The sequence below is a fragment of the Simochromis diagramma genome, unplaced genomic scaffold (assembly GCF_900408965.1).
Source record: "Simochromis diagramma unplaced genomic scaffold, fSimDia1.1 OVJJ01000304.1, whole genome shotgun sequence".
NCBI classification, from domain to species: domain Eukaryota; kingdom Metazoa; phylum Chordata; class Actinopteri; order Cichliformes; family Cichlidae; genus Simochromis; species Simochromis diagramma.
In genome coordinates, this window is record NW_024387030.1 from 19,040,902 (window position 1) to 19,068,798 (window position 27,897).

At 39.3% G+C, this 27,897-nt stretch overlaps 1 protein-coding gene across 10 annotated transcripts in view; it reads left to right on the forward strand.

Annotated features, from left to right (window-relative positions):
- The first annotated feature begins 343 nt into the window (after positions 1-343).
- The window catches only part of esr2b (estrogen receptor 2b), a 60,164-nt gene continuing 32,610 nt past the window's right edge, over positions 344-27,897 (forward strand). For 2 of the 10 annotated variants that reach the window (XR_005697276.1, XR_005697275.1), the window contains exons 1-4: positions 346-788; positions 21,531-22,045; positions 27,386-27,585; positions 27,678-27,794. Coding sequence is in view for 7 of the 10 variants with exons in the window: in XM_040041651.1 (XP_039897585.1) it covers positions 21,615-22,045; positions 27,386-27,585; positions 27,678-27,794 (748 nt within the window). In the remaining 3 variants the exon portion in view is untranslated. The other 8 variants (XM_040041651.1, XR_005697277.1, XM_040041650.1 and 5 more) reach the window with 8 other exon arrangements.

The following is a 27,897-nucleotide window of genomic DNA, read 5'->3' on the forward strand; positions in this document are numbered from 1 at the left end:
TTTCAGTTGCATTTTACTGAAACTCGTTGCTTTGTGCGTGCGTGTCTAGGTTGCTCTGTGGAGATTTATTCCTGTCATGCTCTTTACCTTCTTTTTACGATATCTGGCAGTTCAACATGAGCATCACTGGCGCACAGCTGGTGTTCTGTGGGCCTTGGTGGACTCATGCTTTTGCTGTGCTCCTTTTTTGCAATCATGAACTCAGAACAGGTGAAGATTGCGCGGAAATCACAGAGATAAAGTCTGGACTCCATCACAGCACCGAGGTGGTCTCTTTTATTACACGACAAACAGCTCCTGAGGAGTAACGTGTGCGGACACACACGCACTCGGGGGCTTAATTCTCCGTGTTGGAACACAGCTCAGTTTCCGAGCCTCCTCCTATTGCGCGCTAAGCTCCGAGAAGGCGTGTCCAGTGACGTCTCCGAATGGGACAAACCTTAAACGTGGGATTTTGTGGGCTGGAGAGGGACTGAGTGGAAATATTATTGACACACCATCAAGGAAAAAGTTCGTGGAGGAATAACGCGGAGGAATAAGAACCGAGGTGCACGTGCCGCGTAGTTTATAGTTTCACTTTTACGCTTTCGTTTATTGAGTGTTTGCGGCGACTTTGACGTTTAACCCAAAGAAGTAAAGCGGCAGACACAGCAGCTGATATGTTCCCGTGACAGGTTCGTGAAATGGAGAAAAGTAAGACGTGATTTCTTTTCCACTGAGATGAGCAGAGAGTGACCGCAGCGCGGAAGGGAGGAGTGAAACTGACCGGATCGTTCCCAGTGTAACAGGTGCATCTCTGCTCGGTTCAACAGTCAATTCTGATTGTGCTCTAACCGACCAACTTTACCGATCTCAGAGAGTTCATGGTTTGACTGACATGGGTAAAACTGCTGTGACAGACTTTCTGCCAATAAAGGCAAAAGGTTCAATTAAGCTTAAATTTACTGTGTAGGAGATGTGTAAGCATAAAATATCTCATTGTATTGCTCTCAACCATAAAATATGCTTTTGCAATTATGAGGCATGCAGTGTGAGCAGAGTTGAAGAGAGACATGTGTAACATTTACTGTCACATTACAGTAAATGTAGTTTGCTCAGTTGTTAGGGAATTTTAAGAGGTAAGACTGACATTCTTCTGAAAAGGTTTGGTCTTTGGTTGCGGACTGTATTGGCTCACAGCACAGAGGTTGGTATAGATTACATAAAATAAAAAAAGTTGAATTAGGAGAAAAATCATACCACTTAACCTTTTGGGTTGCCATTAGTTTAATGTGGCTCTAATAGGAAGAAGCCAGGCTTTTTCACGCAGTCAGTGAAGAGAAGTTGAGACTTTTGTCATCACCAGCAAAAATGAAGGTTTTTTTTGTTTTAATTTTCTAAAACTTTCCCAGACACATCAAATAATAAAAAGAGTGGAGCTGTAAAGGCTCCTGCTGATGTTTTGTGCCCAATTTCAGTATCTTATTCAATGAAATGTTTTAATTGCGATTCCTTGTATTTGTCAGAATTTGTATTCAACCTGTAAAGGACAAAAAAGTCAACAAAAGCCCCCAAAACAAAATAAAGGAAGCAGGTATGTATATATATATATATATATATATATATATATATATATATACACAAAAAGGCAAAAATTAGGTAATATTTTTCATTAGATTTTGTCATTCTAGTTCCATCTTTTAAAAACTCCATTCTAAAGAGGATTCTGGTTTAATTTGTCTTTCTTCACAGTTGTACTGCATTCAGTTTAAATCTTAAATCTTCCTCTATGCAGCTAAAATGTATATATTAAAAACAAACGGTGGTTGTGAATCAACCCAGTCACATCAGTTAATCAAACATCTCCTACATAAAATAAAGACATGTTCTTAGACTCATCCTGCAGATGCCTGATACGTGTGTGTGTGTGTGTGTGTGTGTGTGTGTGTGTGTGTGTGTGTGTGTGTTCTGAACCTTAAATGTGGCTTTGCTGTATTTTCAAGTTTCCCTTTTCTTAATCCTGTCCTCTCAGGAGCGTGCATTAAAGGCGTTCTTCCACGTCTTATTACAGCATTGCTGTGGTTTTTATGTGAGGATTTGCACTCTAATCTTTAGACGGCCCTGGCGATTAGTTTATCACATCAACAAAACTGACTATCTGCTTGTGTTCTTCAGGCCGCACAGTGGATGTAAGCCTGGCAGCCTCCTCTCCGCAGCCTTGAGACTGCTCACAGTGTAATTATAATCTGGCTGTTACTGTAAATACCAGATTCCTTTTCCACTCGCGAATAACTTAGCTATGTGGGAGATGAAAATATGCACGTGTGTGTGTGTGTGTGTGGAGGGGAGGATGGAGGGAAGTCCTGCCGTTACTAGAAATAAGATTTCAGGCTTGGTGTACATCCCCTTCCGATCTCCGGTTTTCATTCCCATTGAAAAGAATTCCACAGTTTGGCAACGAAAACTCTTCAAGGTCACTCTGCTCCCCCCAACCCCCACCTCCTCCCAATGCAGCCCACAGGTCGTCCGTCACCCGATATACACGAGAACACTATGTGACTAAAACATGGCACTAGTGAGCCCATAAGAGGTGTGCTGCAGTCTTCTCCCTGCAGGCAGGTGTAGCACCAGTAAGAGGACTGTGTGCCGTGCTTTGTAGCGCCACGGAGAGAAGATCAAACTGCACATGTTCAGAATGCTCGATAATGATTCATTTCAGAAGGAAACTAGTTTCATTTGGCTTCTGATGTCTGTTAATCTGAAACTGGGCGTCAAACTCGTGTATTGAAAGTTGCAGACTGACAGGTTTTTTGCTTTTGTAACGTCGAATCCTTGATGGTTGTCCCGCCCTTCTCTCATGGGGTACACATTTGCCTATTTGCACTACTCTGCCTGGTTTGCACTCAATGTCATTTACCCTTATATTGTATATTGTATAGCTTTCTTGTTATATGTAAAATTTTTAATATTTAATTTATTTTTTTTACTTAAAATATTCACTTGCATTTTTCTCGCACATTTGTCAGGGTGGAGTAACAGTTTCTATTCTCTGTCCTTTGGCGTGACAATAAGTTGACTTGACTTGACTTTGACATGTTAACAGACGCTTTAAAGTGCAAGGATCTTTGACAGGTTTCATCAGTCTGACTAAATGTAAAATCATCAGCATTTTATTTATGATGATCAACAACAACAAAAAACAGTTGTTATTCTTAATCCTTTCAGACAGCCTAATTTTCTTCAGTGTGTATTTCTGCATGAAACAGATTGTGGACAGGAAGAATCCAAAGCAAGGAAGAGCACTGTTTTAGACGTATAAAATAAAAGTAAAGAAAAATACTGTATTGTCACGTTACAACTTTTGTAAAGGTATACACCACACGCATTTGGGTCATAGTCGTGCACTAATTTAAAGAAGACTGCACTGCATATTTAAACAGTGCACACTCCAAAACTTATATCTTTCACGAGGCAGCGGCTTTATTCAGCATCTTTAAGGCTCAGTCAGTGTGCTGGACTATTATCTGCCCTCTCCTTGTGTTTGCTTCCTCTCCCTTTTCTTTCCTCTCTCTCCTTCCTCCTTCACTCATCCTCTCCCTCTCTCAGGTGTGGCAAGTGAGAGCGCTTAGTGATAGCTTTGTCCTTTATTTAACGGAGGACTGGTGTTCTAGAATCTGGCGTCTTTATTAGGATTTACTTGTAATTTAGCTTTTCTTATTGTGTTGCTCTTGGGAGGGAAACAAGTCTTGTTGGCAATTTGAACCTTGGGCGTGGCATCCTCTTTATGGATGTACTTCGTAATGAACAGTGTTACTGCTGATGGTTTGATCATCAGCCGATCTGCTGGTGATTGCTTGTTGGCTTGTGGAGGCGCTATCACGTGTTATTTTTTTATATATCAAAGAATGAAAGAATTTATTTATTAGCTGGGGTTTTAACTGACATTAGGGTTATTTTTTCTTGTTTTCTCTTTTTTCGCCATCTATTTTGGCACATTTTAGCTTTGATGAATGTTTGATGACATGCTTTGAGATATATTTCAGACTGAAGAACAGTACTGGTGGATATAAACCTGCGTGTGTGTGTGTGTGTGTGTGTGTGTGTGTGTGTGGGTGCAGATTGTTTTAAATGTATTTATTATTTAATATATTTTATAGGTGGAAACTTACAGGAATTGTTGATTTGCCATTTAGAATTTTTGTAGCTCGCCCAGGATTTCAAACGCATCCAGCTAAACTACATCTTGAAAAGGTGGATTATTTGATGATTTTATATTACAGATTATCTTAATTTGGCTCATAATCTGCTTTCCATGAAAAAAAAATCTTAGCAGCCAGGAATAGCACAGTTCTCTCATCATATGAGCCATGCGAGTTGTCACTTCCAGTTAGAACTTGAATAGAAATCAAAGCAAAAGCAGGTTGCACAGATTTGTGAGTTGGCCCTTTTAGCATTTAGTTGAAGTGACCAGCATTGTATCCAGGCAACCATATGAAAAACCACTCATGTGATTACCTGACTTCAACTAAATCTGTGGGGAAAATTGTGAATCATAGTGTGATTCCATCCCAAAAAAGAGAAAGCTGACTGCTTCGAAACGAAGCACAGCGCCACTGTGTCAGTAAACCTCCTCATCATTGGCACATTTATAACTGGTGCACAGAGTTTTGCTGAGATTTCCAGGTTGAACAGCATTGTTTAACTGAAACAACAGACTTTAAGTAGCTTTGCTCCTTTTTGGTGGAAATGTATGTGTTACCGTTATTAGAAGCAACTTGGCACCTTAAAATGGCACTGAACACAATGAATGGGTTTTGTTAGATGTCGGTACCTCAGGTAAAAAGTTTGACCTAATTCTGCAACAATCAAAGTAATGGTAAAGAATCCATATTTTGAAAAGGTTAACTTGTTAGTTGTTAGTTTACTAGTTGTTAATTTTTAGCTGCTTCCCATTTACATTTAACAAAATAAGTATAATAAGTTTAAGAGATTTTTTTTCATTTTATCAATTATTTCCTTTATGCCCTGTGAAGGTAAAGTATATTTTAAAAAATACTGGTATACAAAGGATTCAACAAACATCACAATACATCTAAATAATTTCATTACTATAGAAGAAGAGTGTTATGGAAGCCTTATAAACTTTGGGTGAAGTGTGGTATAAAAACAAAAATTAAACAAAGATATTAAACACAGAGCGCTGACTGTGAAAGAAAGAAAGACTGGCTGCAACAAAACAAGTAACACGTTTGAATAAATTATTGTTGTTATATTATTATTGTTAAAGTTTATCATCTTGGGCGTATTTGCCTGCAGCCGGCATCTAAAGTTCAAAACTGCTCTCCTTCACTTTGCAGTTCAGGCTACAAACAGCTGCTGACGCCTGAAACTGTCTCATTCGGCTCTGCTGTGGATTTAATTCAGTTTGCTCGGATTGGTTCTTGTCACTCTGGACTCTCTGTCTGACTCTTTAATACATATATTTGTATCTGAGTGTTGATGTTTTTTGACAACCTGACTTGGAGTAGGTGTATCTGATGACTTATGGTCATGCACTGGTGCGTGCGTTTATGACTTATTGTGCTGTTACTGGTGCTGCTGGGTGATGCATTATTTTCACAGTTCACATTTGTAATGATTTCCGTTGAATTTGTGTGGTAAATGTAATCAGAAAAGTTATTGGTAATGTTATCTCAGATATTTTAATCACATGGATACATCCATGTGCAGTTTTGCTTAATTAAAAAGAGAACTTCACAGTGTTTGCTTACTCTAAAATTATCTTACATTTCCAGCCAATTATCAGCGTCCTCAGCTACTTTGACTATCCATTACGTTGGAGATCAGTGACCCTGATGTTCAGAAATATCTTTTAGTTTATACAGTTAAACAGCTGCCATTTATATTCTTTTGTGTTGCCTCTAAAGACTATACAGTGGACACAATGTTAAAGTGAAAGGGGCCCTATTGCGCTCATTTCTGATTTTCTATATTTTTATTATTTGATTCTACTAGTTTTGCATGATTCACAACTGCAAATAATCCTCATGTAATTAAGATGAGCACTGATGTAGCCCTCTCAATGCTATTTCATTCCTCTCCCTTTTATGCCAGCTTTCTCCTGATTGGCTGCCCCTTGCAAGTGAAAGATGTGGCCAGCAGGTGAGTGGGGCTTCGTTGATGTGTTAGTTTTTAAGTTATTTCTGCTCCACAAATCAGGTGATTGCTCCTGGATAAACCAGTTATCCAGTTTAGGAATCAGTTACTTTTCCATATAGAGTCAGGTGTGTATTTACTTGAGTTTTCTTTGTGTTGTATTACAATTTGTGTAACAAAAACGCAAACACTTTTACACAAAACTGTAGACCAGACTTAAATATTGGCAACCAACTTTATTTATGGTAGTTTTCTATTATCATTCTATATAACAGGATAACTTGTCCACTATTAGCAGATAAACTTGTTTAAAATCATGTAACCATAATCATATGTTAACACAAACTGAATACTATAGATAGTTTGTTGATTTTCTCTTTGCTTTTTAATCAAGAGGCCATGAGCTAACCACTTTATTTAAAAAAAAAACAAGTCAGTGTTATTTAGGGTAATGCATGAATGCACCGGTCTCTTAGATGTTTTCTGGTAGCTTTTGAATTCAGCTTACAATTACCGATACCCTGTGTGCACATGTGACATGATCCATGCATATCAGGGGTTTCGTTCACACGTACTACATTTTTAAAGTGAAAAAGATTATATTTGTTAGGTTGATATTAAACATTTTTGCATTAAATGATCACTGTTTGCTCAGGTTAGGAAATGCACATTTGTAAATTATTTTACATGTTCAAATTAGCCAAATTATGCAGATTGCCAACTCTGCTCTCACTAGATCTTATTCATCTACTTAGTTACTTTCTTAACCAAATTTTGCCTCTAGTGACCTTTATTTCTCAATTTTGTGAAGACCCGTCAGAAACTAAAGTTGTAAAATGATACCGCAGTGAATACCTTTGATAGGTTACCAGACTCAGTTCTTGCTCATGGAAAATAACTTCTGTCTGGCATCGTGGCCTCTGTAAATCAGTTTAAAATGTATGTCAAAGTGTAGAGTGCTGTGCAAAAGTCTTGACCCACATGTAATTTCTCTATTTTTTGCTCCCAAGGAACCAGACTTGAGATTTAAAACAAAAAAAAGTGGTTTTGAGCTGTAGTTCTTCAGGCTTTCTGAAGGTCTTTCAAGTTTTTCTTTGGGCATTGGCTGCTTTTCCACTCATTTACAGGCCAATCCTTGTAGCTGACTATTTTTAGAGGAATAATCATGAAAGGCACCTGTCTCAAGGGATGAACCAGCATTGTGTGAACACATAACAGATGGCTTAGCAAGGAGCCAATTCAAAACTGTATCTTTTGCAGTCTTTTGCTACCAGCCAGCAATAAAACCGTAGAATTTATTCTCATTTCTATTTTTAGATAGATAACAGAGTTTGACTGGCATCAAATGGAATCTTTCCACAAACGAGGTGATTTTGAGCTCAACTGGGAGAACCTAGTCAACTATTACTTATGTACTCCACAAATCTGGCTTTTATGGAAGAATGGCAGGTTGAATGCATCATTCCCACTGTGAAGCATGGTGGTGGTAGCGTCATGATGCAGTGGTGCCTTTTTTCAACAGGAACAGGGTAGCTGGTCAGAGTTGATGGGAAGATGGATGGTGCTAAATACAGGTCAATCCTGTAAGAAGTCATGCTAGAGGCTGCAAAAGACTTGAGACTGTGATGGGGGTTCCCCTTAATCGCAGTATACTCACATGTCCCTGTTAAAATGCAAAAGAATCTGTGGCAAGCCTTTTAAATTGGTGTTCATAAACGCCCTCCATCCAATCTGACTGAACTGAAGCTATTGTTCATAGAAGAATGGGCAAAAATTGAAGTCTGAATGTGCAAAGCTGGTAGAGACATGCCCATGGTAACTGCAGTGACAGGTGGTTTGGTATAGTTTTGACTCAGGAGGACTGAATACAAACGCACTTCACACTTTTCAGACTTTCATTTATAACGAATTTTGAGCACCATGTATGACATCACTTCCACTTTACAATTACAGTATGCACTACTTTGTGTTGGTCTGTCGTATAAATTTACAATAACATTTAAGTTTGTAGTTGTAACAGGACAAAATGTGGAAAAGTTTAAGGGTTGTGAATACTTTTTCAAGGCACTGTATCTACTGCAGACGAATAGTGTCTGAAGTTCATGTCTTTAAGAAAAAAAGGATTCTCTTTAATTCAACTCAATTCAATTTTATTTATATAGCAGTCACAACTGTTGCCACAAGGTTCACTTCACTTCAATTCAATTTTCAATTTATTTTTTTTATACAGCACAAAATTACAACAGTCACCTCAACCTCTTGCAAAACCAGGCTCGTGGAGGAGCAGCCACGACTGGTTGGGGAGGAGGAAACAGGACAATAGACACACTGCGGAAGAGAGCCAGAGATTAATAATAACTAATGATTAAATGCAGACGGGAGTATAAACACATAGAGAGTGAAAAGAGGAGCATGAAGAAGAATGGTTCATTGCGTCATGGGAAACCCAGCAGCCTAGGCTTATTGCAGTGGAATTAGGGGCAGAGAGACAGGACAAAAGGCAAACTATGGAAGAAAGCCTGAGTTTAATAATTGCTTATGGTATACTTTAGTGGTGCAACGGCTCAAAAATCTTGTGGTGACAAAATTTTAACATTTACTTATTAACTTATTTAAGTATTTTTGCCTTTTAAAAAAACTCAACTATAATTGCTTATGGTATACTCAACTCAAGACTCATTCCACGCAATTATATAAAAACAAATTAAGGTAAAATATAGGGCAGTACAGGGCTTTGTATCTACCACTCCGCTGTGATATAATGAGCGGTCACGTAGCTTTCCGTTTCCCTGGAGGTCCACCCGTTTGTAGTTGGGCAACAGAAGATGCCTGGGACAGTTCAGCCATAACTTTAAACTTTTCCTGCTCATACATGCTTGGAACGGGATATCATAGCGTGTCTCAAGCACGTTCGTCATAGTTTAAACCCCTTGTTTTGCACAACGGAATATGGCCTCCCGTCTGCAGCTAAACACCCCAGTAGCTTTTGTAATAGCTTTAGCCCGGTCGGACTGGGCAGCAAAGGGCTGCTTAAATACTGCAAACTCCTCTGCTCCTCCACTTGGACCGCTAGCGCTGGCCATAACTATTGCTTGACAGACCCACCACGCGCACCATACACATACTTTTTTTCCTTTTTCAAATCTTCGGATCACGTGCGTGCCGAACCGTGGAGTGGGATCGGTTCGGATTACGGATCATTCGTGATCCGTTGCACCACTAGTATACATCAGGTCCTTCAGTTGATCCTTCTACTGTTCTACAAAGTCTCATCAAAACTTGTCTCAATGGAAGGCCATTCTTAAGGAAGGGAACTGGACTAACAAATGTTTGCAACAGAACTTTGAAGTTTTTGCTCAGATTGTCTCGCCGTGGAGGTCAAGAGAGGTCACTGAGTGTAGTCATCTATAAAATATGATGTAGGTGGTGCTGGATTGGTGCTGGATTTTATTTGTGTTGGAGATCCTGATGGAATTTACGGACTGATGGAAATATGAACCTGCGAATGCAACAAAGTACAGTCAAAAGCACAGATTCGACATACAATACCATTTGGAAAGTATCTCATTGTCAGCTACTCCATTTTTCTGCTTGACAATGATTTCGAACACTCCCAATACAATATAAGTAAACCAGGATAGAAAAACACACAACTGAACACTCTCAGCCAGGGACTAGGCCTCCTCAGAGCTCAGACCTCAATGTTATCAAAGCAGTTTATGATCATCTTGAAAGAAAACAGACAGCAATAAAAATCCGAAGAAGAGCTTTGGAATGTTCTTAAAGAAGCCTGGAGAACTATTCCTGAAGACTTCTTAAAGAAATGTCGAGAAAGCTCCTCCAAGGTTCAGGCTGTGTTGAAGAATAAAGGTGATCATACCACATGTTAACTTTCAAGCTTGTTAGAATTGCACAAAGTCTGTTTTTGCCATATATACTGTATTTCCATGTATGTCACATTTCAATAAATTTCCTATTTTGACTAAAAAGTGTGCAAGCCTTGAGGGCTGGCTGAAGGCACAATACTGTACGTTATCTTAAAATCTATATACTCTTTCCCAGTACTGCATTTTGATACTGTTCTCTGTTAGGCAAAAAAAAACTATATGGTGGTAACCTATTAGGCAAGTAATAGGTCAAGATCACCTCTAGATGGTCAGGAACCAGCAGCTTCACCAGCTTCTCTTCTTGTGATCAGGACAATTTTTTTAGTTGTGTAGCAATTCTCCCTTGAGCCCAAATGATGCTTGATGTTCTGGGCTTATATTTAGAGAGAACAGTTGTCACTGGAAGCAACAACAAAATATAAATATTAGAGGATCAGTTATTTATTTTGACTGTCTGATTCATAGACAAAAACGATGGATGTAGCTTCCTGGTTGGAAAAATTAGGCCACTGCAGGAATACTTTAACCTGCGTCTTAAGGCCACCAGATGTTGGCAACCACCTAATGACCAAGTCATTTCCTAATGAGTTTGTTTATGGTCTGACTGAAGGTACAGTCAGAAATAAGTCACATAATTGGTCAGTGAATATAGCTAGCAGTTCCAGGAAGTGGTAAACTCACTGACAAAGTTATCGTGGATAATTATTTGATATAAGAATTTTTATAATTAATTTATAACAGTAGGAAAAACCATAAAGGTGCAATTAGCTATAAAGACTTAACACCACTTTTTGCACCACTTTTAATTTTTTTCCTGCTCTTGGGCTTCACATTTATTTGAGGCTAATAATTAATGAAAATAACAACAACAAAAGAATTACAGAGAGTTTAGCAACAGCTCCTATCATCCTCAACTTTCTTTACCCCTGCTTGTTTCTGTTTTTGGCAAATAAACCTTGCTGGGACAGCAGGTGTGAAATCCTCTCTCGTCGTTGTGTCTAAGTAGAAAAATGTAGCCTATAGGTCTAGTCATGTACTACTGACTTGTGACACAGTAAGCATAGATGGGCCAGTTGTCCCAGCTTTGTAGCTTAGTACTCGCAGTACAAATCTGTTCATCAATTTCCCGTTTCCCTCCACTTATCCCATTCCGGGTCGTGGTGAGGCTGGAGTCTATCCCAGGGTACACCCTGGACAGGTCCTCAGTTTGTCACAGGTTTTACTACAGGCACTTTAGAATCACGAGTTAAGCTATGAAGCACGTCTCTGAAATGATCACATACTCACGTATCAAATTTTAACACTTGGTGTTAACTGATTTAACACCATCCCTGAGGTATTTTTTGCTACTTTTACACTTAAATTTGATGCTTAAAAGGTTCAGAAGAAAAATGTAATGCCTTTCACAGGACGTGGCATATTTCTCTGGAGAACTCTGCTACAGTAAATGGGCCAAACCCATCTGGCAGGTAGATGGAGTGGCAGCAGTGACAGGTGACAGCTAAAATGACTCCACATCCCGACACTGTAATCAGTCTGTCCGTTCTGCCGTAGCCTCTCTGTTTCGACTTCTCTGCAAACCAGAAGCAGAAGCTTCCTCCTGCTACTCCTGCACGCATGTAATCTGTCAACCTCTTTAATTCGGCGGGCCTCTCGTCCTCCAGCAGCTCCTTGTCGGCTTTGTGGGATTGAGAGAATGGAGGGATAGAGGCTGCCTAATAGTTTTGCCGGGAGCCTTTGTGTTCCGGTATGTGTTACTGGCTGGGAGCCTTTTTCTGACAGGGGGAGCTTCTTTATACAAGAGGAATAAACAAGTTTTTAATATACTGCCTAAAGAAGGACATAGTTTAATCCATTTGTGGTTAGGGTCTCATGATTTTTTTGTTTAAAGTATAACAGCAATGCACCCCCTACTTTTCACAGATTGTCAGAAGTGTTTGGGGTTTTTGATTCTGCGACAAAGATGTTTTTGTTGGTGGGGATAAACCGACTTTGGCCACGTTTGGAGGCTGGTAGATGAGTTTGGGTTACATGCTGCACCTTTTCAAAAATGAAGTCCAGTATTGAGCTTTAGAATGAACTGTGCCAAATGCAACATTTAGCTGGGTATTTATTTATAAAAGTTTAATTTAACTCGGGAATTTTTTCTCTTTAAAGTTTAGACAGTATGTAAGTGATTTACTGGCTGGTTATGCAGTGACAATAAGCTTGAAGCAGCGACACACTCCCAAACTTTTAAGTCCACCGGACGATGCATGGTGTCACTGTCTTCTGCCTCTTTCATTTTGCATTAAGGAAACTTTGGTTTTGTCAAAGGTTGTTTCTAACCAAGCGGCCGTATGCGCATGTATTAAATAAAAGATGCCCATTTAGGTGAATATAGACTTCTACATCATGCTTTTTATTTTCTGTTTTTACTACCCAAAACAACTGATATTATGAGTAACCACTTAACTAAAAAAGATCTTTTTTAGTCTGTGTTTTTCCCTTAAAGTTTGGTCCTACAGGGTCTAGATGTTAAAAAAAATGCCTTCATTACTTGACTGATAAAAAATTATGGCACTTAATGTTTTCTCTTTTTTTCTGTTTTAGTAGTAAGAGTGAAAAGTAGAAAAAGACCAGCATCTTCTTAAAAGACTAAAACGTTTTAACAATTTTAGCTTTTATGAAAATTTGAGCAAAATAAAGGCAAAGCCGTCCTGATTGTTCAAATTCTTGATTATATGTAAATGAAAGGAAGCAGTGGAATTAAACACTGGGTCCTTTGACCCCTTGTTGCCTGACTGGTGGTTTACCATGGAAAGCTGCCATGAGCACCAGTGTGTCCAAAGCTCAAACTTGAGCACAACATTCTGACAGAAGAGCTTTATTCATAGTAAAAGCCTGGGTGTTGAGCCACACAGCTCTAGGAATTAAGTGAGTTGTTTATACTCTTTTTTTTATGTCTTTTAAATTAAGTGTGAAGTCATTTAGTTAGAACATTTGGCTTTTTTTTTTTTTTTGAGAAATACTGAAGAGTTGCAATCAATTAGAGCACAGCAGTGTGTTTAAATTTGGCAAGTCTGAGAAAATATTCAGATGTGAAATGTCAGGCAGAGTGTTGGCAGTTAGCTTTACTATAATTGTGAATCTTCTGTTTGGTCTCTGTAGCAGTTTAATTTTCTTTTCCATTCCTGCTGCTTGTTCCATAAACTTTGATCTGGTCGTGCTTAGCTCTTGCAAGTCGTATTTCATGGATGCAATAACGCTTTAATTATGCATATGAGTAAACTGCACTACAAATCTAACAAAAGAATTCTCAAAATTCCTTGCAAGTAGCACCAAACGTTCTTTAAGTACTGCACGTGCTATCAAGCTGCTTGGTGTTGGTGAAAATATGTGCGGATATTTGTGCTAAAACGCGAAATCACTTTATAACAGCAAACATGTCCTACAATGCTGAGTTTGTCCTCCAAGGCAGTTAAGTCATAGGAGGAGTTGCAGTTGACAGAAGGCAGATGACCCAGCTGCAGTCCCAACAGCAACACTCAAGTCATTTCTGGGTCACTAGTGGGCAGAAGAACTCAGTAGCGAGCCCACAAAAGCACGTAGGACTAATACGTTTTAGCACCGTGTTAGCAAAAAGTTGCCAGATGTACATGTCAGGTACATTCCACTCCTGACAACCAGTGTTGGTCAATTTACTTGAAAAAGGTATTAGTTACTAATTACTGATTACTTTTCCAAGAAAGTAAGTACTTTAGTGATTACTTATTTTCAAAAGTAATTAGTTACTTAGTTATTTTTTAAAAACATGGTACACAACCTGAATACATAAAGCAACAGACCTTTCAGCCCAATTCTATTTTTTTTAATGCATAATCCATCATATAAAACTGAATAAATTTAATGCTTGTTTTATTAGTTTTAATCTTTAAACTTGATGCACATTGCATCAAGCAAAAATTTAATTATATGCAACAGTCTTTGACTTGAAGAAATTTGTTTAACATTTAAACCTATTTTCTGCATATTCCAGCATATAAAATGTAATAATTTTTGTGTTTACACTCACTCTTTCAAATAGATGCAATGAAAACACAGCAAAGGATAAATAAAAATCAAAGATTCAGCTGCACTAGGTCCTGTTCCTCTTAAATCTGTTGTCACCTGTTTAGCAGGAGTGGGGCCGGTGGAGGTTTGCCCAGTGCCGCAGCAGTCATGTCAGTTGGGGGATCTGTGGGTTTCTCTGTGAATTTCACATTCCCGTGCCGGCGTGCTAGGTGCTTGCTCAGGTTTGAAGTTCAATTTTTTGCTGTAGAAAGAAGTTTTCTTCCCACACAGTGTGTGAGTGTACAGCGCACACTAATGTTTTTGTCACTTTTTACAGAATCAAACTCAAAGTAATGTCAGTTCAGTACCTCCACACTTTAAACGCTGCATGGTTGTACTCTCTCCCACACTCCATATTATCCATTATTGAGCTGCACACATCTGTTGCTGCCACGGACGTTGGCAGCTCATACGTCATTGTCATGAGACACTCACAAAATCACGGTTTAGTAACGCAGCGTGCTTACGGGAAAGTAACAGTAATCGAATGACTTTTTTGCAATAGTAATCCCTTACTTTACTCATTACTTGAAAAAAGTAATCGGATTACAGTAACACGTTACTGCCCATCTCTGCTAGCAACATATCCCTACATAATTTCCTTAAGGATAATTAAATTCCTGATTGTGATTCTGATGTCAGAGAACACACATTATCGTCTGTTCTATCCCATATGGAAAAGAAATAGTAAAAACTTATAAAAGACTTGCTTAAGATGTGGCCTACTTCATACAGGGAGTGCAGAATTATTAGGCAAGTTGTATTTTTGAGGAATAATTTTATTATTGAACAACAACCATGTTCTCAATGAACCCAAAAAACTCATTAATATCAAAGCTGAATGTTTTTGGAAGTAGTTTTTAGTTTGTTTTTAGTTTTAGCTATTTTAGGGGGATATCTGTGTGTGCAGGTGACTATTACTGTGCATAATTATTAGGCAACTTAACAAAAAACAAATATATACCCATTTCAATTATTTATTTTTACCAGTGAAACCAATATAACATCTCCACATTCACAAATATACATTTCTGACATTCAAAAACAAAACAAAAACAAATCAGCGACCAATATAGCCACCTTTCTTTGCAAGGACACTCAAAAGCCTGCCATCCATGGATTCTGTCAGTGTTTTGATCTGTTCACCATCAACATTGTGTGCAGCAGCAACCACAGCCTCCCAGACACTGTTCAGAGAGGTGTACTGTTTTCCCTCCTTGTAAATCTCACATTTGATGATGGACCACAGGTTCTCAATGGGGTTCAGATCAGGTGAACAAGGAGGCCATGTCATTAGTTTTTCTTCTTTTATACCCTTTCTTGCCAGCCACGCTGTGGAGTACTTGGACGCGTGTGATGGAGCATTGTCCTGCATGAAAATCATGTTTTTCTTGAAGGATGCAGACTTCTTCCTGTACCACTGCTTGAAGAAGGTGTCTTCCAGAAACTGGCAGTAGGACTGGGAGTTGAGCTTGACTCCATCCTCAACCCGAAAAGGCCCCACAAGCTCATCTTTGATGATACCAGCCCAAACCAGTACTCCACCTCCACCTTGCTGGCGTCTGAGTCGGACTGGAGCTCTCTGCCCTTTACCAATCCAGCCACGGGCCCATCCATCTGGCCCATCAAGATTCACTCTCATTTCATCAGTCCATAAAACCTTAGAAAAACCAGTCTTGAGATATTTCTTGGCCCAGTCTTGACGTTTCAGCTTGTGTGTCTTGTTCAGTGGTGGTCGTCTTTCAGCCTTTCTTACCTTGGCCATGTCTCTGAGTATTGCACACCTTGTGCTTTTGGGCACTCCAGTGATGTTGCAGCTCTGAAATATGGCCAAACTGGTGGCAAGTGGCATCTTGGCCGCTGCACGCTTGACTTTTCTCAGTTCATGGGCAGTTATTTTGCGCCTTGGTTTTTCCACACGCTTCTTGCGACCCTGTTGACTATTTTGAATGAAACGCTTGATTGTTCGATGATCGCGCTTCAGAAGCTTTGCAATTTTGAGACTGCTGCATCCCTCTGCAAGATATCTCACTATTTTTGACTTTTCTGAGCCTGTCAAGTCCTTCTTTTGACCCGTTTTGCCAAAGGAAAGGACGTTGCCTAATAATTATGCACACCTGATATAGGGTGTTGATGTCATTAGACCACACCCCTTCTCATTACAGAGATGCACATCACCTAATATGCTTAATTGGTAGTAGGCTTTCGAGCCTATACAGCTTGGAGTAAGACAACATGCATGAAGAGGATGATGTGGACAAAATACTCATTTGCCTAATAATTCTGCACTCCCTGTATAGTGAATCATATAAGGCTTATATGATTTACTCATGAAAGTGGCCACTTTCTCATTACTTTCATATATTGTTTTAGTAAGTATCCAAAACATACAAGTCATTTATATAATTTTTCAAGGGATCTTATATCTGTTTTTACTCTTGTATGCTTTTCATACAAGTTTCACACAAGACAGAAACAAACTTTATAAGATTTATATATATCTTTTCCATATGGGATAGCTTCATATCTCTGCTCCTTGGCAGTACAGCTAAGAGAGATTTCCTGATTTAAACCGCTAGTAAAAATTTATGAAATGTATTTGAACCAAAATACCAAGCTTAAAACAGCAGCTTCAGTTACTGTGTAAGCTGTCTTCGGATCTGATGTCAGCGATGAGCAGATATTTGCTTCTTCTCGTCAGATCAGGTGATTATCATGTTCAGCATCATACACATTACTTACAGTGCCCTGCATGCACTTCTAAAATTGGATGGTAAAAGCTAAATGATAAATAATGCTAACATATTATGGAAAATACATAATTACTGTCTCTGTTTATCTTAACCATCTACCTGCAGCAAGGCAGATGTCTGTATGTATGGACATCTGACCTGACTTAAGAGCTATAGGTTTCAACTCATGGTGTCCACTTGGGTTCAGTGAAACCCGCTAGTTAAAATCAAAGGCTGTATTTCTTGGACGTATTTACTTTTTGTGAATGGAAGTGAATGTGATGGCCTCGAAGGACCCAGGCTGGGAATTAGGTGAGAGGTGACGTTCGTATACAGGGTGCATTGTTTTTGCTCAAGACCACTTTGACCTGACCTGCGTTATACACACATTGACTGTTCATTGACTGACTAGTACACAGTAACAGCGTTGAACTGCCGACGTTTTTCTTGTGTTTTATAATTTATCCTTTTGTCCAAGATACATTTGCATGTTATTATGACTTTTGGTCTCAGCTGACACTGCGAGTGAAATGTAGCTTTATGTTTACTATCCAAGCCATGGATTGTGGCCACGAAGTGGAAAATAGAGCAGCGTTTAAAACAAATTAAAAACAGAAACATAAGAGAACACAGAGATCTGAAACACAAAGTGTTATTCATTGTATTATATTTAGCTTTTTCTTAAATTTTGCCATATTTTGCTTTTTCTCTATCTCCATAGCTACGGCACTACTGTACTTTCAGATTCTTTGCTCACCTAGGACTTCATGATGCATGTAGGGCTTGAAAAAGTGTTTCCAAATGTACTTAGATGTACTCACTCCCCTTACCTGCCAGCTGTATGTTTCTACTTGTCATTCGTGGTGTGTGCGGTTGACTGTGCAGAGATACCAGCTGCTGAGCTGTTGATTCTGGCACTGATTAACCAGTGGATGGCTTTGCTGGCATAGTTTGCTGGCACAGTTTTGCAAGCCAAGTGAGGTCAAACAGGCAGATCATTTTGTGCTTTTATATTCTGTCTCTGGAACAAATGTTCACAGTTTAATCACACTGCTAATAAATACTGGGTTCGTCTCTTCACCTTCGGCACAGTAAGTAAGCTGTTACATCATTTCACTGGGCTCCACAAACTGTGTGTGTTCACGCGCGTGTGTGTGTGTGAGAGAGAGAGACACATGTTCAGTAAAAGCAGCATGTAACAAAGTCTGTGGGAATATTTAACACATGTCAGTTGTTGGTGTTAGCTAACAAAGCAAAACACCCTGCACTAGTAGTTCAACTGCTATAGCAGTTGAACTACTAGTGCAGGGTGTTTTGCTTTGAGTTATTATAGTTGTATGAGTTATTATACTGTAACCGTTTGGCCTTCTTATTGTGTATTGTGTGATTTTTGGCAGAGTAGTGCAATCTAAACCAATTACACCACAAGATCTTTTTTTGATAACCACTGTTTTCTTTGCACGCTAACGAGAAAAAACAGAATCTCGTGTTTCTCATGTAAGAGCGTTAGAGTCCCAGTGAGCACTTTACTTGGTTAAAAGTAAAACTTTAGCAGACTAATTTTTTTCACTTAGTCATGAAACATGTGTCTAGTTTTTATCTTTCAAACACAGCAGGCACCCAGTGTCTGCTCCAGGTTTGCAGACTAATATTACCAGAGAGCAACGCACTCAGCAGACCAAAGGGCCTGGATCCTCTCTTAGCTTCACTGAGGTGTTGGAACCTTTCTGCTGAGATTCTTGTCCAGATTGACATCACTGAATCATTGAGTTGCTGCAGATTTATCAGTTAAAAATCCATCATGTCCATGAATCTCCCACTACATCTTCTGCCACATTATAAAAGTGCCCTCATGTTGAGATGCTTTGACTGAGATGTCTGAGTACAGTGAACTCTGTGTCAACCTTTGATGCATAGTTTACGCCAAATTTGGACCCTGTCATCTGAATGAATTAGACCAGGCAACCTTTTTCCAATCTTCTTCCAATTTTGGTGATCTGTGTGCATTGCAGCCTCAGTTTCCTGTTCTTAGATTATGGGTTTGGTAACCAGCGTGGTCTTCTGCTGCTGTAGCCCATCTGCTTTAAGGTTTCAGATGCAGTGCATTCATTATAGAAATAGTAATGTCTTCTTAGTTTTGTTCATGGTTCTTGTTAGCTATGCATATTCAATATCAGTTGTAGAGTTTTAGGGAAGTGCAGACACAAACATTTTATTTTGGTGAGCTGCACATTTTTAACATCCTTACACTATTTATTACTTTTATTCATTGTTTTCAGTGTGACTATGTAAAGACATTTTGCTGACTACATTAGAAATTGATTTCTTTGAAAACCAATTTTTGTCCTGTATATTCATCCAGGGATGCTATTTTATCTAAAAGCTACAGGGTGTTACTGAAATTATTTGAAATGGTAAATGAAGCTGTGGCATCATCTGTCAGCGTGCTGTGTGAAATCTAAATAAAAACAGAATGCAATGATTTCACAGTAGAACATTAAATATTTAAACTGAGAAAATGTGACGTTTTAAGAGAACAATTGGCTGATTTAGATTTTGATGGCAACAACACATCAGAATTATTGAGGCAGAGTATCCATATTTTCCATAAAGAAATTAAAATTTGTCTGACCACAGAACAGTTTGCTACTGTTTAATTTCTCGATCCCATTTGGCTTATACTTTGCATGATAGCGCTTTAACCTGCATTTATTGCTAGCATAGTTCACGGTGTTCTTGGACAGTGACTTCTGGAAGCGTTCCTGAGACCATGGAGTGATTTTTAATGGCGCAACCAAGACTGCAACTGAGGGTCCAAAGTTTACAGGCATCCAATATTGACTTTAAATTTCATTCAAGTCAGTTCAGTTCAGTTCAATTCTATTCAATACTATTTATAACGCCAAATCACTGTAACAGTTGCCTTACGTTATATTGTAAGGTAAAGACCCTGCAATAATACAAAAAAACCCCAACAAACAATGCCAACAACCATATGACCCCATATGAGCAAGAAAAAACTCCCTTTTACCAGGAAGAAACCTCCAGCAGAACCAGGCTCAGAGAAGCGCCCTGTTTCTTGCACACAGATTGCACAGTTAAGCTAATTAGCTGCTAAATGTTTCTTAAACATTTTTTTAAGTACCACTAAATGTGTTTCTGGCATCACATTTAAAATGAGCTAATATTTTTTAAGAAACACTAAAACACATTGAAAAACAGCACCTAAGATGTCTGGAACATGTGCTGAGGATGCCACAAGGAGCGACACGCCCACATAACAAAGAGCGACACCCCCTGAGAAGAGAAAGAAAAGTTGGAGAGTGACTGAGCTGATTGAGCTACTTGTCTTTAGTAGGGACTGGCACAAACAGCAGCAAGAGAACAAGAAGTTTCAGCCTTATGTCCAAAGGACTAATGGCTAAAAATGGCTCTTCGTAAAAGAGCGTTGTCAAGAATGTTGACCCCTTTCGTGGATATGTTAATTGGTTAATTGTAGAGTTAAACAGGGTTCTGTGTTAGGACAAGTTCTGTTTACATTACATCCTTCCTATATAGCCTTACCCTGGGCAGTATAATTACAAGGTATAGCATGCATTTTCACTGCTATGTAGAGGATACCCAGCTTTATCGTTCCACAAAGCCAGATAACACCCTGTCTTAGAGTGACGATGACCCCAATACAGCACTTAGGTCTCAGATTGTTGGCTTACTCGTGTTTCTTAGGATATTTCAAAGTAGTATGGGAGGCAGATCCTTCAGCTATCAAGCCACTCTTCTGTAGAGCAAGCTCCCAGCTTGGATTCAGGAGACAGACACCCTCTCTTTAAGATTAGGCTTTAAGACTTTCCTTTTTGCAAAGCTTATAATTAGGGCTGGATCTGGTGACCCTCAATCCTCCCTTATCCTCCCTGGCTCTCTTTCACAGCATGTTTTTTGTCCTGTTTTCCTCCCCTCACCCCCAAACAGTCACAGCAGATGGCTGCCCCTCCCAGAACCAGGTTGTGTTGGAGGTGTTTTCTTGTTAAAACTGAGTTTTTCCTTCCCACTGTCACCAAAGTGCTTGCTCACAGGGGCTGGTCTGATTGTTGGAATTTCTCTGTATTATTGTAGAGTACTTTCCGTACAATATAAAGCACTTTGAGGCAACTGTGATTTAGTGCTATACAAATTAAGTATTCTTAAGGAATAATTCTAGTGCATTGCTTGTATGCTTCACAGTAATGAGGCTTTGTGTTGCAAACTGGCACATGCATGTTAGGTAAGTGGGCAAGCCACCCTGGTGACAGATCCTTGAAGCAGTTGACAAAATAGATGACTAGTTACTGTCTTGGTCACGCTCCAGTTAGGTTCAATTTTAAAAACATTCCCTATTTCTGATCCTTTTTCACCTTGTTAACTGTTGTCTGCCTTTTGCCAAATTAGATGATTATGTCTTGTCAGTTTTGGACTGCAAAACTATAATTTTGATGTCTTGGAACTGGGACTGAGTTAGTGCATTCTGAACATATGGACTTGTTCTAAGATGGTGAACTGAAAAGCTCTGAGCTACATAATTTGAAAAAATAAATTCCTTGGTATAAAAAGAAAATCTGCTATGGTCGATATTGTAAATATTGGTATTTGCTCAGAATTTGCAGCAGTTAATTATTTTAATATAGTGTTTCTTCCCTCTCTGCTACAGGACCCGGCCATTCGAGAAGATGCTATAGAATATCCACCTGCATCAAATCATTCATTCACAGCAAATACAGTATATTCCCCTGACATGACCTCCTCCCCTGCCCTGGATGCTAACCCGTTACCCCTCCTTCAGCTTGAGGAGGTGGACTCCAGTAAAGCCACAGAGAGGGTGAGCTCCCCAGGACTTCTGCCTGCTATGTACAGCCCTCCTGTGGGCATGGACAGCCACACCATCTGCATTCCCTCTCCATACACAGACAGTAACCATGACTATAACCACGGGCACGGACCTTTGACCTTCTACAGCCCCTCCATGCTGAGCTACACCAGGTCACCCATGACTGACAGTCCATCATCTCTGTGTCCTCCCCTCAGCCCCTCAGCCTTTTGGCCTTCTCACACTCACCACAATGTACCTTCACTTACTCTGCACTGCACTCAGCCTCTAGTTTATAATGAACCCAGCCCACATGCACCCTGGTTGGATCCCAAAGTTCACAGTATCAGCCCCAGCAGGTAAGATTACTGACAAAGCACTGATGAAAGCTATTCTTGTTTCAGTTAAATTTAGCTTAAGTGGTAGTAACATTCAAAGACCTAGTTTTCATTCTCTTTTACTTATCCTTGTGAGGGTTGAGGGTGGGGGCTGGGGTGTAGGGGGTCACATAGAGACAGACAACAGATCTCTAGAAGCTCTGGCAGACATGTTTTTGGAAAAAGACTTGGCATTATATCGGCTAGCAGCAGCAACTATTAATGAAAGCTACTATTGTGTGCTTTTGGACAAGAGCCAGATCTTTGCTTTAGAAAAAAGCATCTTATTGGTAACTTGCCATACTTTGCACAGATTTTAGGCAAGGCAAGGCAAGTTTATTTGTATAGCACAATTCAACAACAAGGTGATTCAAAGTGCTTTACAGAGACATTAGAAACAAAAACAAATAAAAAGCATGATTTAAAATTGATTAAAACAAGCAAACAAACTAACTAACTAATTAACAAACAAACAAACAAACAAAACAGTATATAAAATCAAAACAGATAAAATCAGAACAGTAGATAAAATCAGTAGTTAAATGTAAGTTTTGAAATTTAAGCTTAAAAGTGTGGATTTGGTGCTTTATTCAAATGCAGCTGAGAACAGCTGAGTCTTCAATTTGGATTTAAATAAACTGAGTGTTTCAGCTGATCTGAGGCTTTCTGGGAGTTTGTTCCAGATATAAGGAGCATAAAAGCTGAATGCAGCTTCTCCGTGTCTGGTTCTGACTCTGGGAACTGATAAAAGACCAGATCCAGATGACCTGAGGGATCTGGAAGGTTCATACTGGGTCAGGAGGTCACTGATGTATTTTGGTCCTAAACCATTCAGAGCTTTATAGACCAGCATCAGAACTTTAAAGTCTATCCTCTGACGGACAGGCAGCCAGTGTAAAGACCTCAGAGCTGGACTGATGTGGTCCACTTTTTTGGTCTTAGTGAGGACTCGAGCAGCAGAGTTCTGAATGAGCTGTAGTTGTCTGACTGATTTTTTTAGGTAGACCTGTAAAGATGCTGTTACATTAGTCAAGCCTACTAAAGATGAATGCATGGACTAGTTTTTCCAGGTCCTGTTGAGACATTAGATCTTTTATCCTTGAAATATTCTTGAGGTGATAGTAAGCTGATTTTGTTATTGTCTTAATGTGTTTTTCTAAGTTTAGATCTGCATCCATCACTACACCCAAATTTCTCGCCTGGTTTGTGGTTTTTAGGTGTATAGATTGAAGTTCTTTGGTGACCTGTAATCGTTTTTCTTTGGCGCCAAAGACTATTACCTCAGTTTTCTTTTTGTTTAGCTGGAGAAAATTGTGGCACAACCAGTCATTAATTTCCTCGATGCATTTACCAAGAGCCTGTACAGGGCCTTGGTCTCCTGGTGACATTGTGATATATATTTGTGTGTCATCTGCATAGCTGTGATAGTTTATTTTGTTGTTCTTTATAATCTGTGCCAGTGGGAGCATGTAAATGTTAAACAGAGGGGGTCCCAAGATGGAACCTTGGGGAACTCCACATGTGATACTTGTCTGCTCAGATGTGAACTTACCTATTGATACAAAGTATTTCCTGTTTTCTAAGTATGTTTTGAACCAGTTTAGTACAGTTGCTGAAAGACCTGTCCCAGTTCTCCAGTCGTTTGAGTAATATGTTGTGGTCAACTGTATCAAATGCTGCACTGAGATCCAGTAAAACTAAGACTGACATTTTTCCACTGTCTGTATTCAGACATATGTCATTGAACACTTTGGTCAGAGCGGTTTCAGTGCTGTGGTTCTGTCTAAAACCTGACTTGTCAAGATTGTCCTTTTTCAGTATAGGTTTTATTACAGCAGTTTTTAGTGATTCTGGAAACACACCTGATAATAAAGAAAAGTTGACGATCTGTAACAGGTCTGACTCCAAAGTCTTTGAGACCTTTTTGAAAAAACGTGTTGGCAGGACATCTAAACAGCAGGAGGAGGAGTTCAGTTGACCTAAGATGTCCTCCAGGTCTTTGCTGTTAATAGGGTGAAACTGTTTTATGGTGTTTAAACAGTTTTTCAGTGGACACAGTACATATTCTGGATCTGCTGTTGATGTACCAATTGCTTGTCTAATTTTTTGGATTTTTTCTGTGAAGAATTTGGCAAAGTCATTGCAGGCCATGGTCGAATGAAGTTCAGCTCCCACTGACACAAGAGGGTTTGTTAGCCTGTCAACTGTAGAAAATAAGACCCGAGCATTATGGCTGTTTTTAGTGATGATGTCAGAGAAGTAGGACCTTCTTGCACTCCTCAGCTGTAAATTATAATTGTGAAGTTTCTCTTTATAGATGTCATAATGAACCTGGAGGTTTGTTTTTCTCCATCTGCGCTCAGCTTTCCTACACTCTCTTTTTTCATTTTTCACTAGTGTGGAGTTTCTCCATGGAGACTTTTTCCTTCCAGAGATAACCTTCACCTTAATGGGAGCAATAGTGTCCATTACATTTAACATGTTAGCATTGAAGCTATTGACAAGCTACTATTTTTAATACTATTTAGTACTAATTTTAGACACTAAAAATAGTATTATTTGCCACACAGATCATGAAACAAATTTTAATATTAGCCAAAGATAAGCAAAGTAAACGTAAAATTCCATGTAAAAAAGCAATTGCCCCCTTAACCTCTCAACTGGTTGTGCCACCCTTGGCGGGAAGAACTGCAATTAAGCATTTGCGATAACTGGCAGTGAGTCTTTCACATTGCTTATTTGCAGAATTGTTTTAATTCAGCCACACATAATTTTGAGCTTGGCCTGTTTAACATTCTGCCTCAATCGGATTTAAGTCCAGACTTTGACTAGGCCACTCCAAATAATTGCCTATGACCAAAAAAAGATAAATTCCATTTTAACAAGAACAAACCTCTGGCAGAACCACCCTCAGGGATGGGCAGCCATCTGCTGCGACCAGTTGGTGGTTAGGCAAGGGAGACAGAACAAAAGACAAGCTATGGAAGTGAGTAGATATTAATAACAGCTAATGATTCAATGCAAAGTCATAGATAAAGACACAGAATCAACAACTGGTAAGTAAAGAAGAAACAATACATCCCTCCAGCAGCCTAGACCTATTGCAGTTTAACTAAGGGAGGGTTGAGGGTCATCTAATCTACTCCTATCTATAAGCTTTATCGAAACGTTTTAAGGCTCATCTTAAAAGTGAAGACTCCAAACTGGGAACTGGTTTCACAGAAACAGGGGCCTGAAAGCTGAAGGCTTTGCCTACCATTCTACTCTTAAATGTTCAGGAACCACAAGTAAGCCTGCAGTCTGAGAGCAAAGTGTGCTATTGGGTTGATATGTTAGTATGAAGTCTTAAAGACAGGAGTGCACCTGATTATTCAAGCCCTTGTATGTGAGCAGAAGTATTTTAAAGTCAATTTTGCATTCAAAGGAGAGAAGCCAATATCAGAGAAATATGGTTTGTCTTTCTAGTCCCTGTCAGTTGTCCTGCTACAAATGTGCTTCAACTTTAGGACACAATGATGGTAGAGCAGAATTCATGGTTCCCTCCCTTAGAGCAACTGGTCCAATCAAGAAAGCTGCCCCAAACCATCAGAGTACCACCAACATGTTTGAGTGTCAGTATATTTTTCGTGTTCATTTTACGCCAAATTTACCTTCCAAATATTCCAAAAAGTTCAGCTTTTGTCTCATCACTCACCAGATGACATTTGGGCAAATATAAGGGCGGGGGGAGTGTCCAACTGTGGGTTTCGCCTTAACCTCCTAAGACCCGAGCTCTTCCACGGCATGCATTTTTCATTTCTCTTTGATATTTGGGCTGATTGGGACCCGATGAATATAAAAACAAAGAATACCAGATTTTTTTTTTTTTTTTTTACCTGATTTTTTTTTTCTAAGAAAAATGAGAGCCACAAAGGAGGATATTCGTTTAAACATTCGATAGAACAGTAGCAGTATAATGTCCTCGTAAGTGGATATCAGGCCCTTGCAGAGCAAAATTGAGTATTTTGGTCTAAATAACCCAAAATGTGATGTCCACATATGTGGACGCCAGGTCCTAGGATGTTAGAACTCATGGATGCCATTTTTGCCCAGCCTCTTTTTTTGATGCTGAATCATGAAAACTAGCCTTAAGTGAGACAAATAAGGACTGCAGTTCTGAGTTGCTTTGTGAACTACTGGATGACTCGTCTGTGCATTTTTCAGGTAATTTTGGTAGGCCAGCCATATCTGGACCACCATTACAAGTTCTCTCCATTTGTGGATAATGGGTCTCATTGTGGTTCTCTGGAGTCCCAAAGTCCTAGAAATGGCTTTGTAACTTTTTTATAGTGATAGATGGGACTTTGTTTTCCATTCATTACTTTTACTAGGGAGGTTTGGTTAGATTTCTTCCCTCAATAAATGAAATTGCCATTTAAAAACCATTTTACAGACCAATACAGACAAAACCAATACAGACAAAGATAACTGAATAATGTGAAACATGCAAGTGTGACAAATATCCAAAAAAGTGGCAATACTTTTCACATTTTCTGCATCACACAACTTCTAGCTGATTTTGAATCAGATCTCTAATCTCTTCTCCAGATCAGGTCATGTGTTTGGCCAAGTTACCGCGGCTAAAAGCGAGCCACCTCTGTGACGGTGACAAATCTGAATTTAAGCTTAACATAACTCGGGAACTAATTTAACCTCCTTTGTTGTACAGCCCTCGGAAAGGGGGAACCCAAACAAGACTAATCTAGTGCCACCATAAAAAAGAAAGATTTCACAGATCATAATTGTTCTATACAGTATGTAACCAAAGTTCATTGCTCTTGTAACCACAGCCAGTTAGATGCCTGCTATGGACACCAAATAAGAACAGAAAAACGAGCTCCTGTGGGTCATCGTCCCTTCCTGTCTGCACAGAAGGGTGGCTGTTACAAATGTGCGGAATATGTTACACTTGGTTGTGTAGTAATTCATTGTATGTTTGTATTCTAGTAAATTCTGATACCAGTGTTTAAAATAGCAATTAAGCTAAAAGATGATAGCAATATTTTTTTATTAATTATAAAATTAATTTCTGTTTCTTTTGTGTCTTCAGTTCTCCTCTATATTTGGTGATTAATGTGAGCAGTTAATGGTTATGATGGCACTCATCGTGTTGCAGCGATAAATACTATCTGTGATGCGATTTTTCCAGTTGACTTAAATGCTGTTATGGAGACATTTTCAGCAACACAGTACCTGTTGGACAGCTAATGACAGGTGAATGACGGGCTAAAATTTCTAATGTCAAGCTGTCCCTTTCAACGATTCTTCGCTTCCCCTCTGCAGCTCCATCATCAGCTGTAACAAGCTGCTGGGAAAGAAATCTGAAGAAGGAGCGGAAGGAGTGAAATCCTCATCGTGCTCATCTGCGCTAGGGAAAGCCGACATGCACTTCTGCGCCGTGTGCCACGACTACGCCTCCGGCTATCACTACGGTGTGTGGTCCTGCGAGGGCTGCAAGGCTTTTTTCAAGAGAAGCATCCAAGGTATGACCTTTTTACTTTATATTTATTCACAATTTTTCTTCTCATCAGCTGAAATAATCCATTACTGTGTCTGTGTTTTCTTCTTTTATTAGGACACAATGATTACATTTGCCCTGCCACAAATCAGTGCACTATTGACAAGAACCGGCGTAAAAGCTGCCAAGCCTGCCGGCTACGTAAATGCTATGAAGTGGGCATGATGAAGTGCGGTGGGTTTTTACTCATCTTCATTAGAATTGGGATATTTCATGATTTCATGTCTTACAGCAGAGCTAAAATTGAGTCAGTTAATAGGTCTGTGAGCTCATTAGA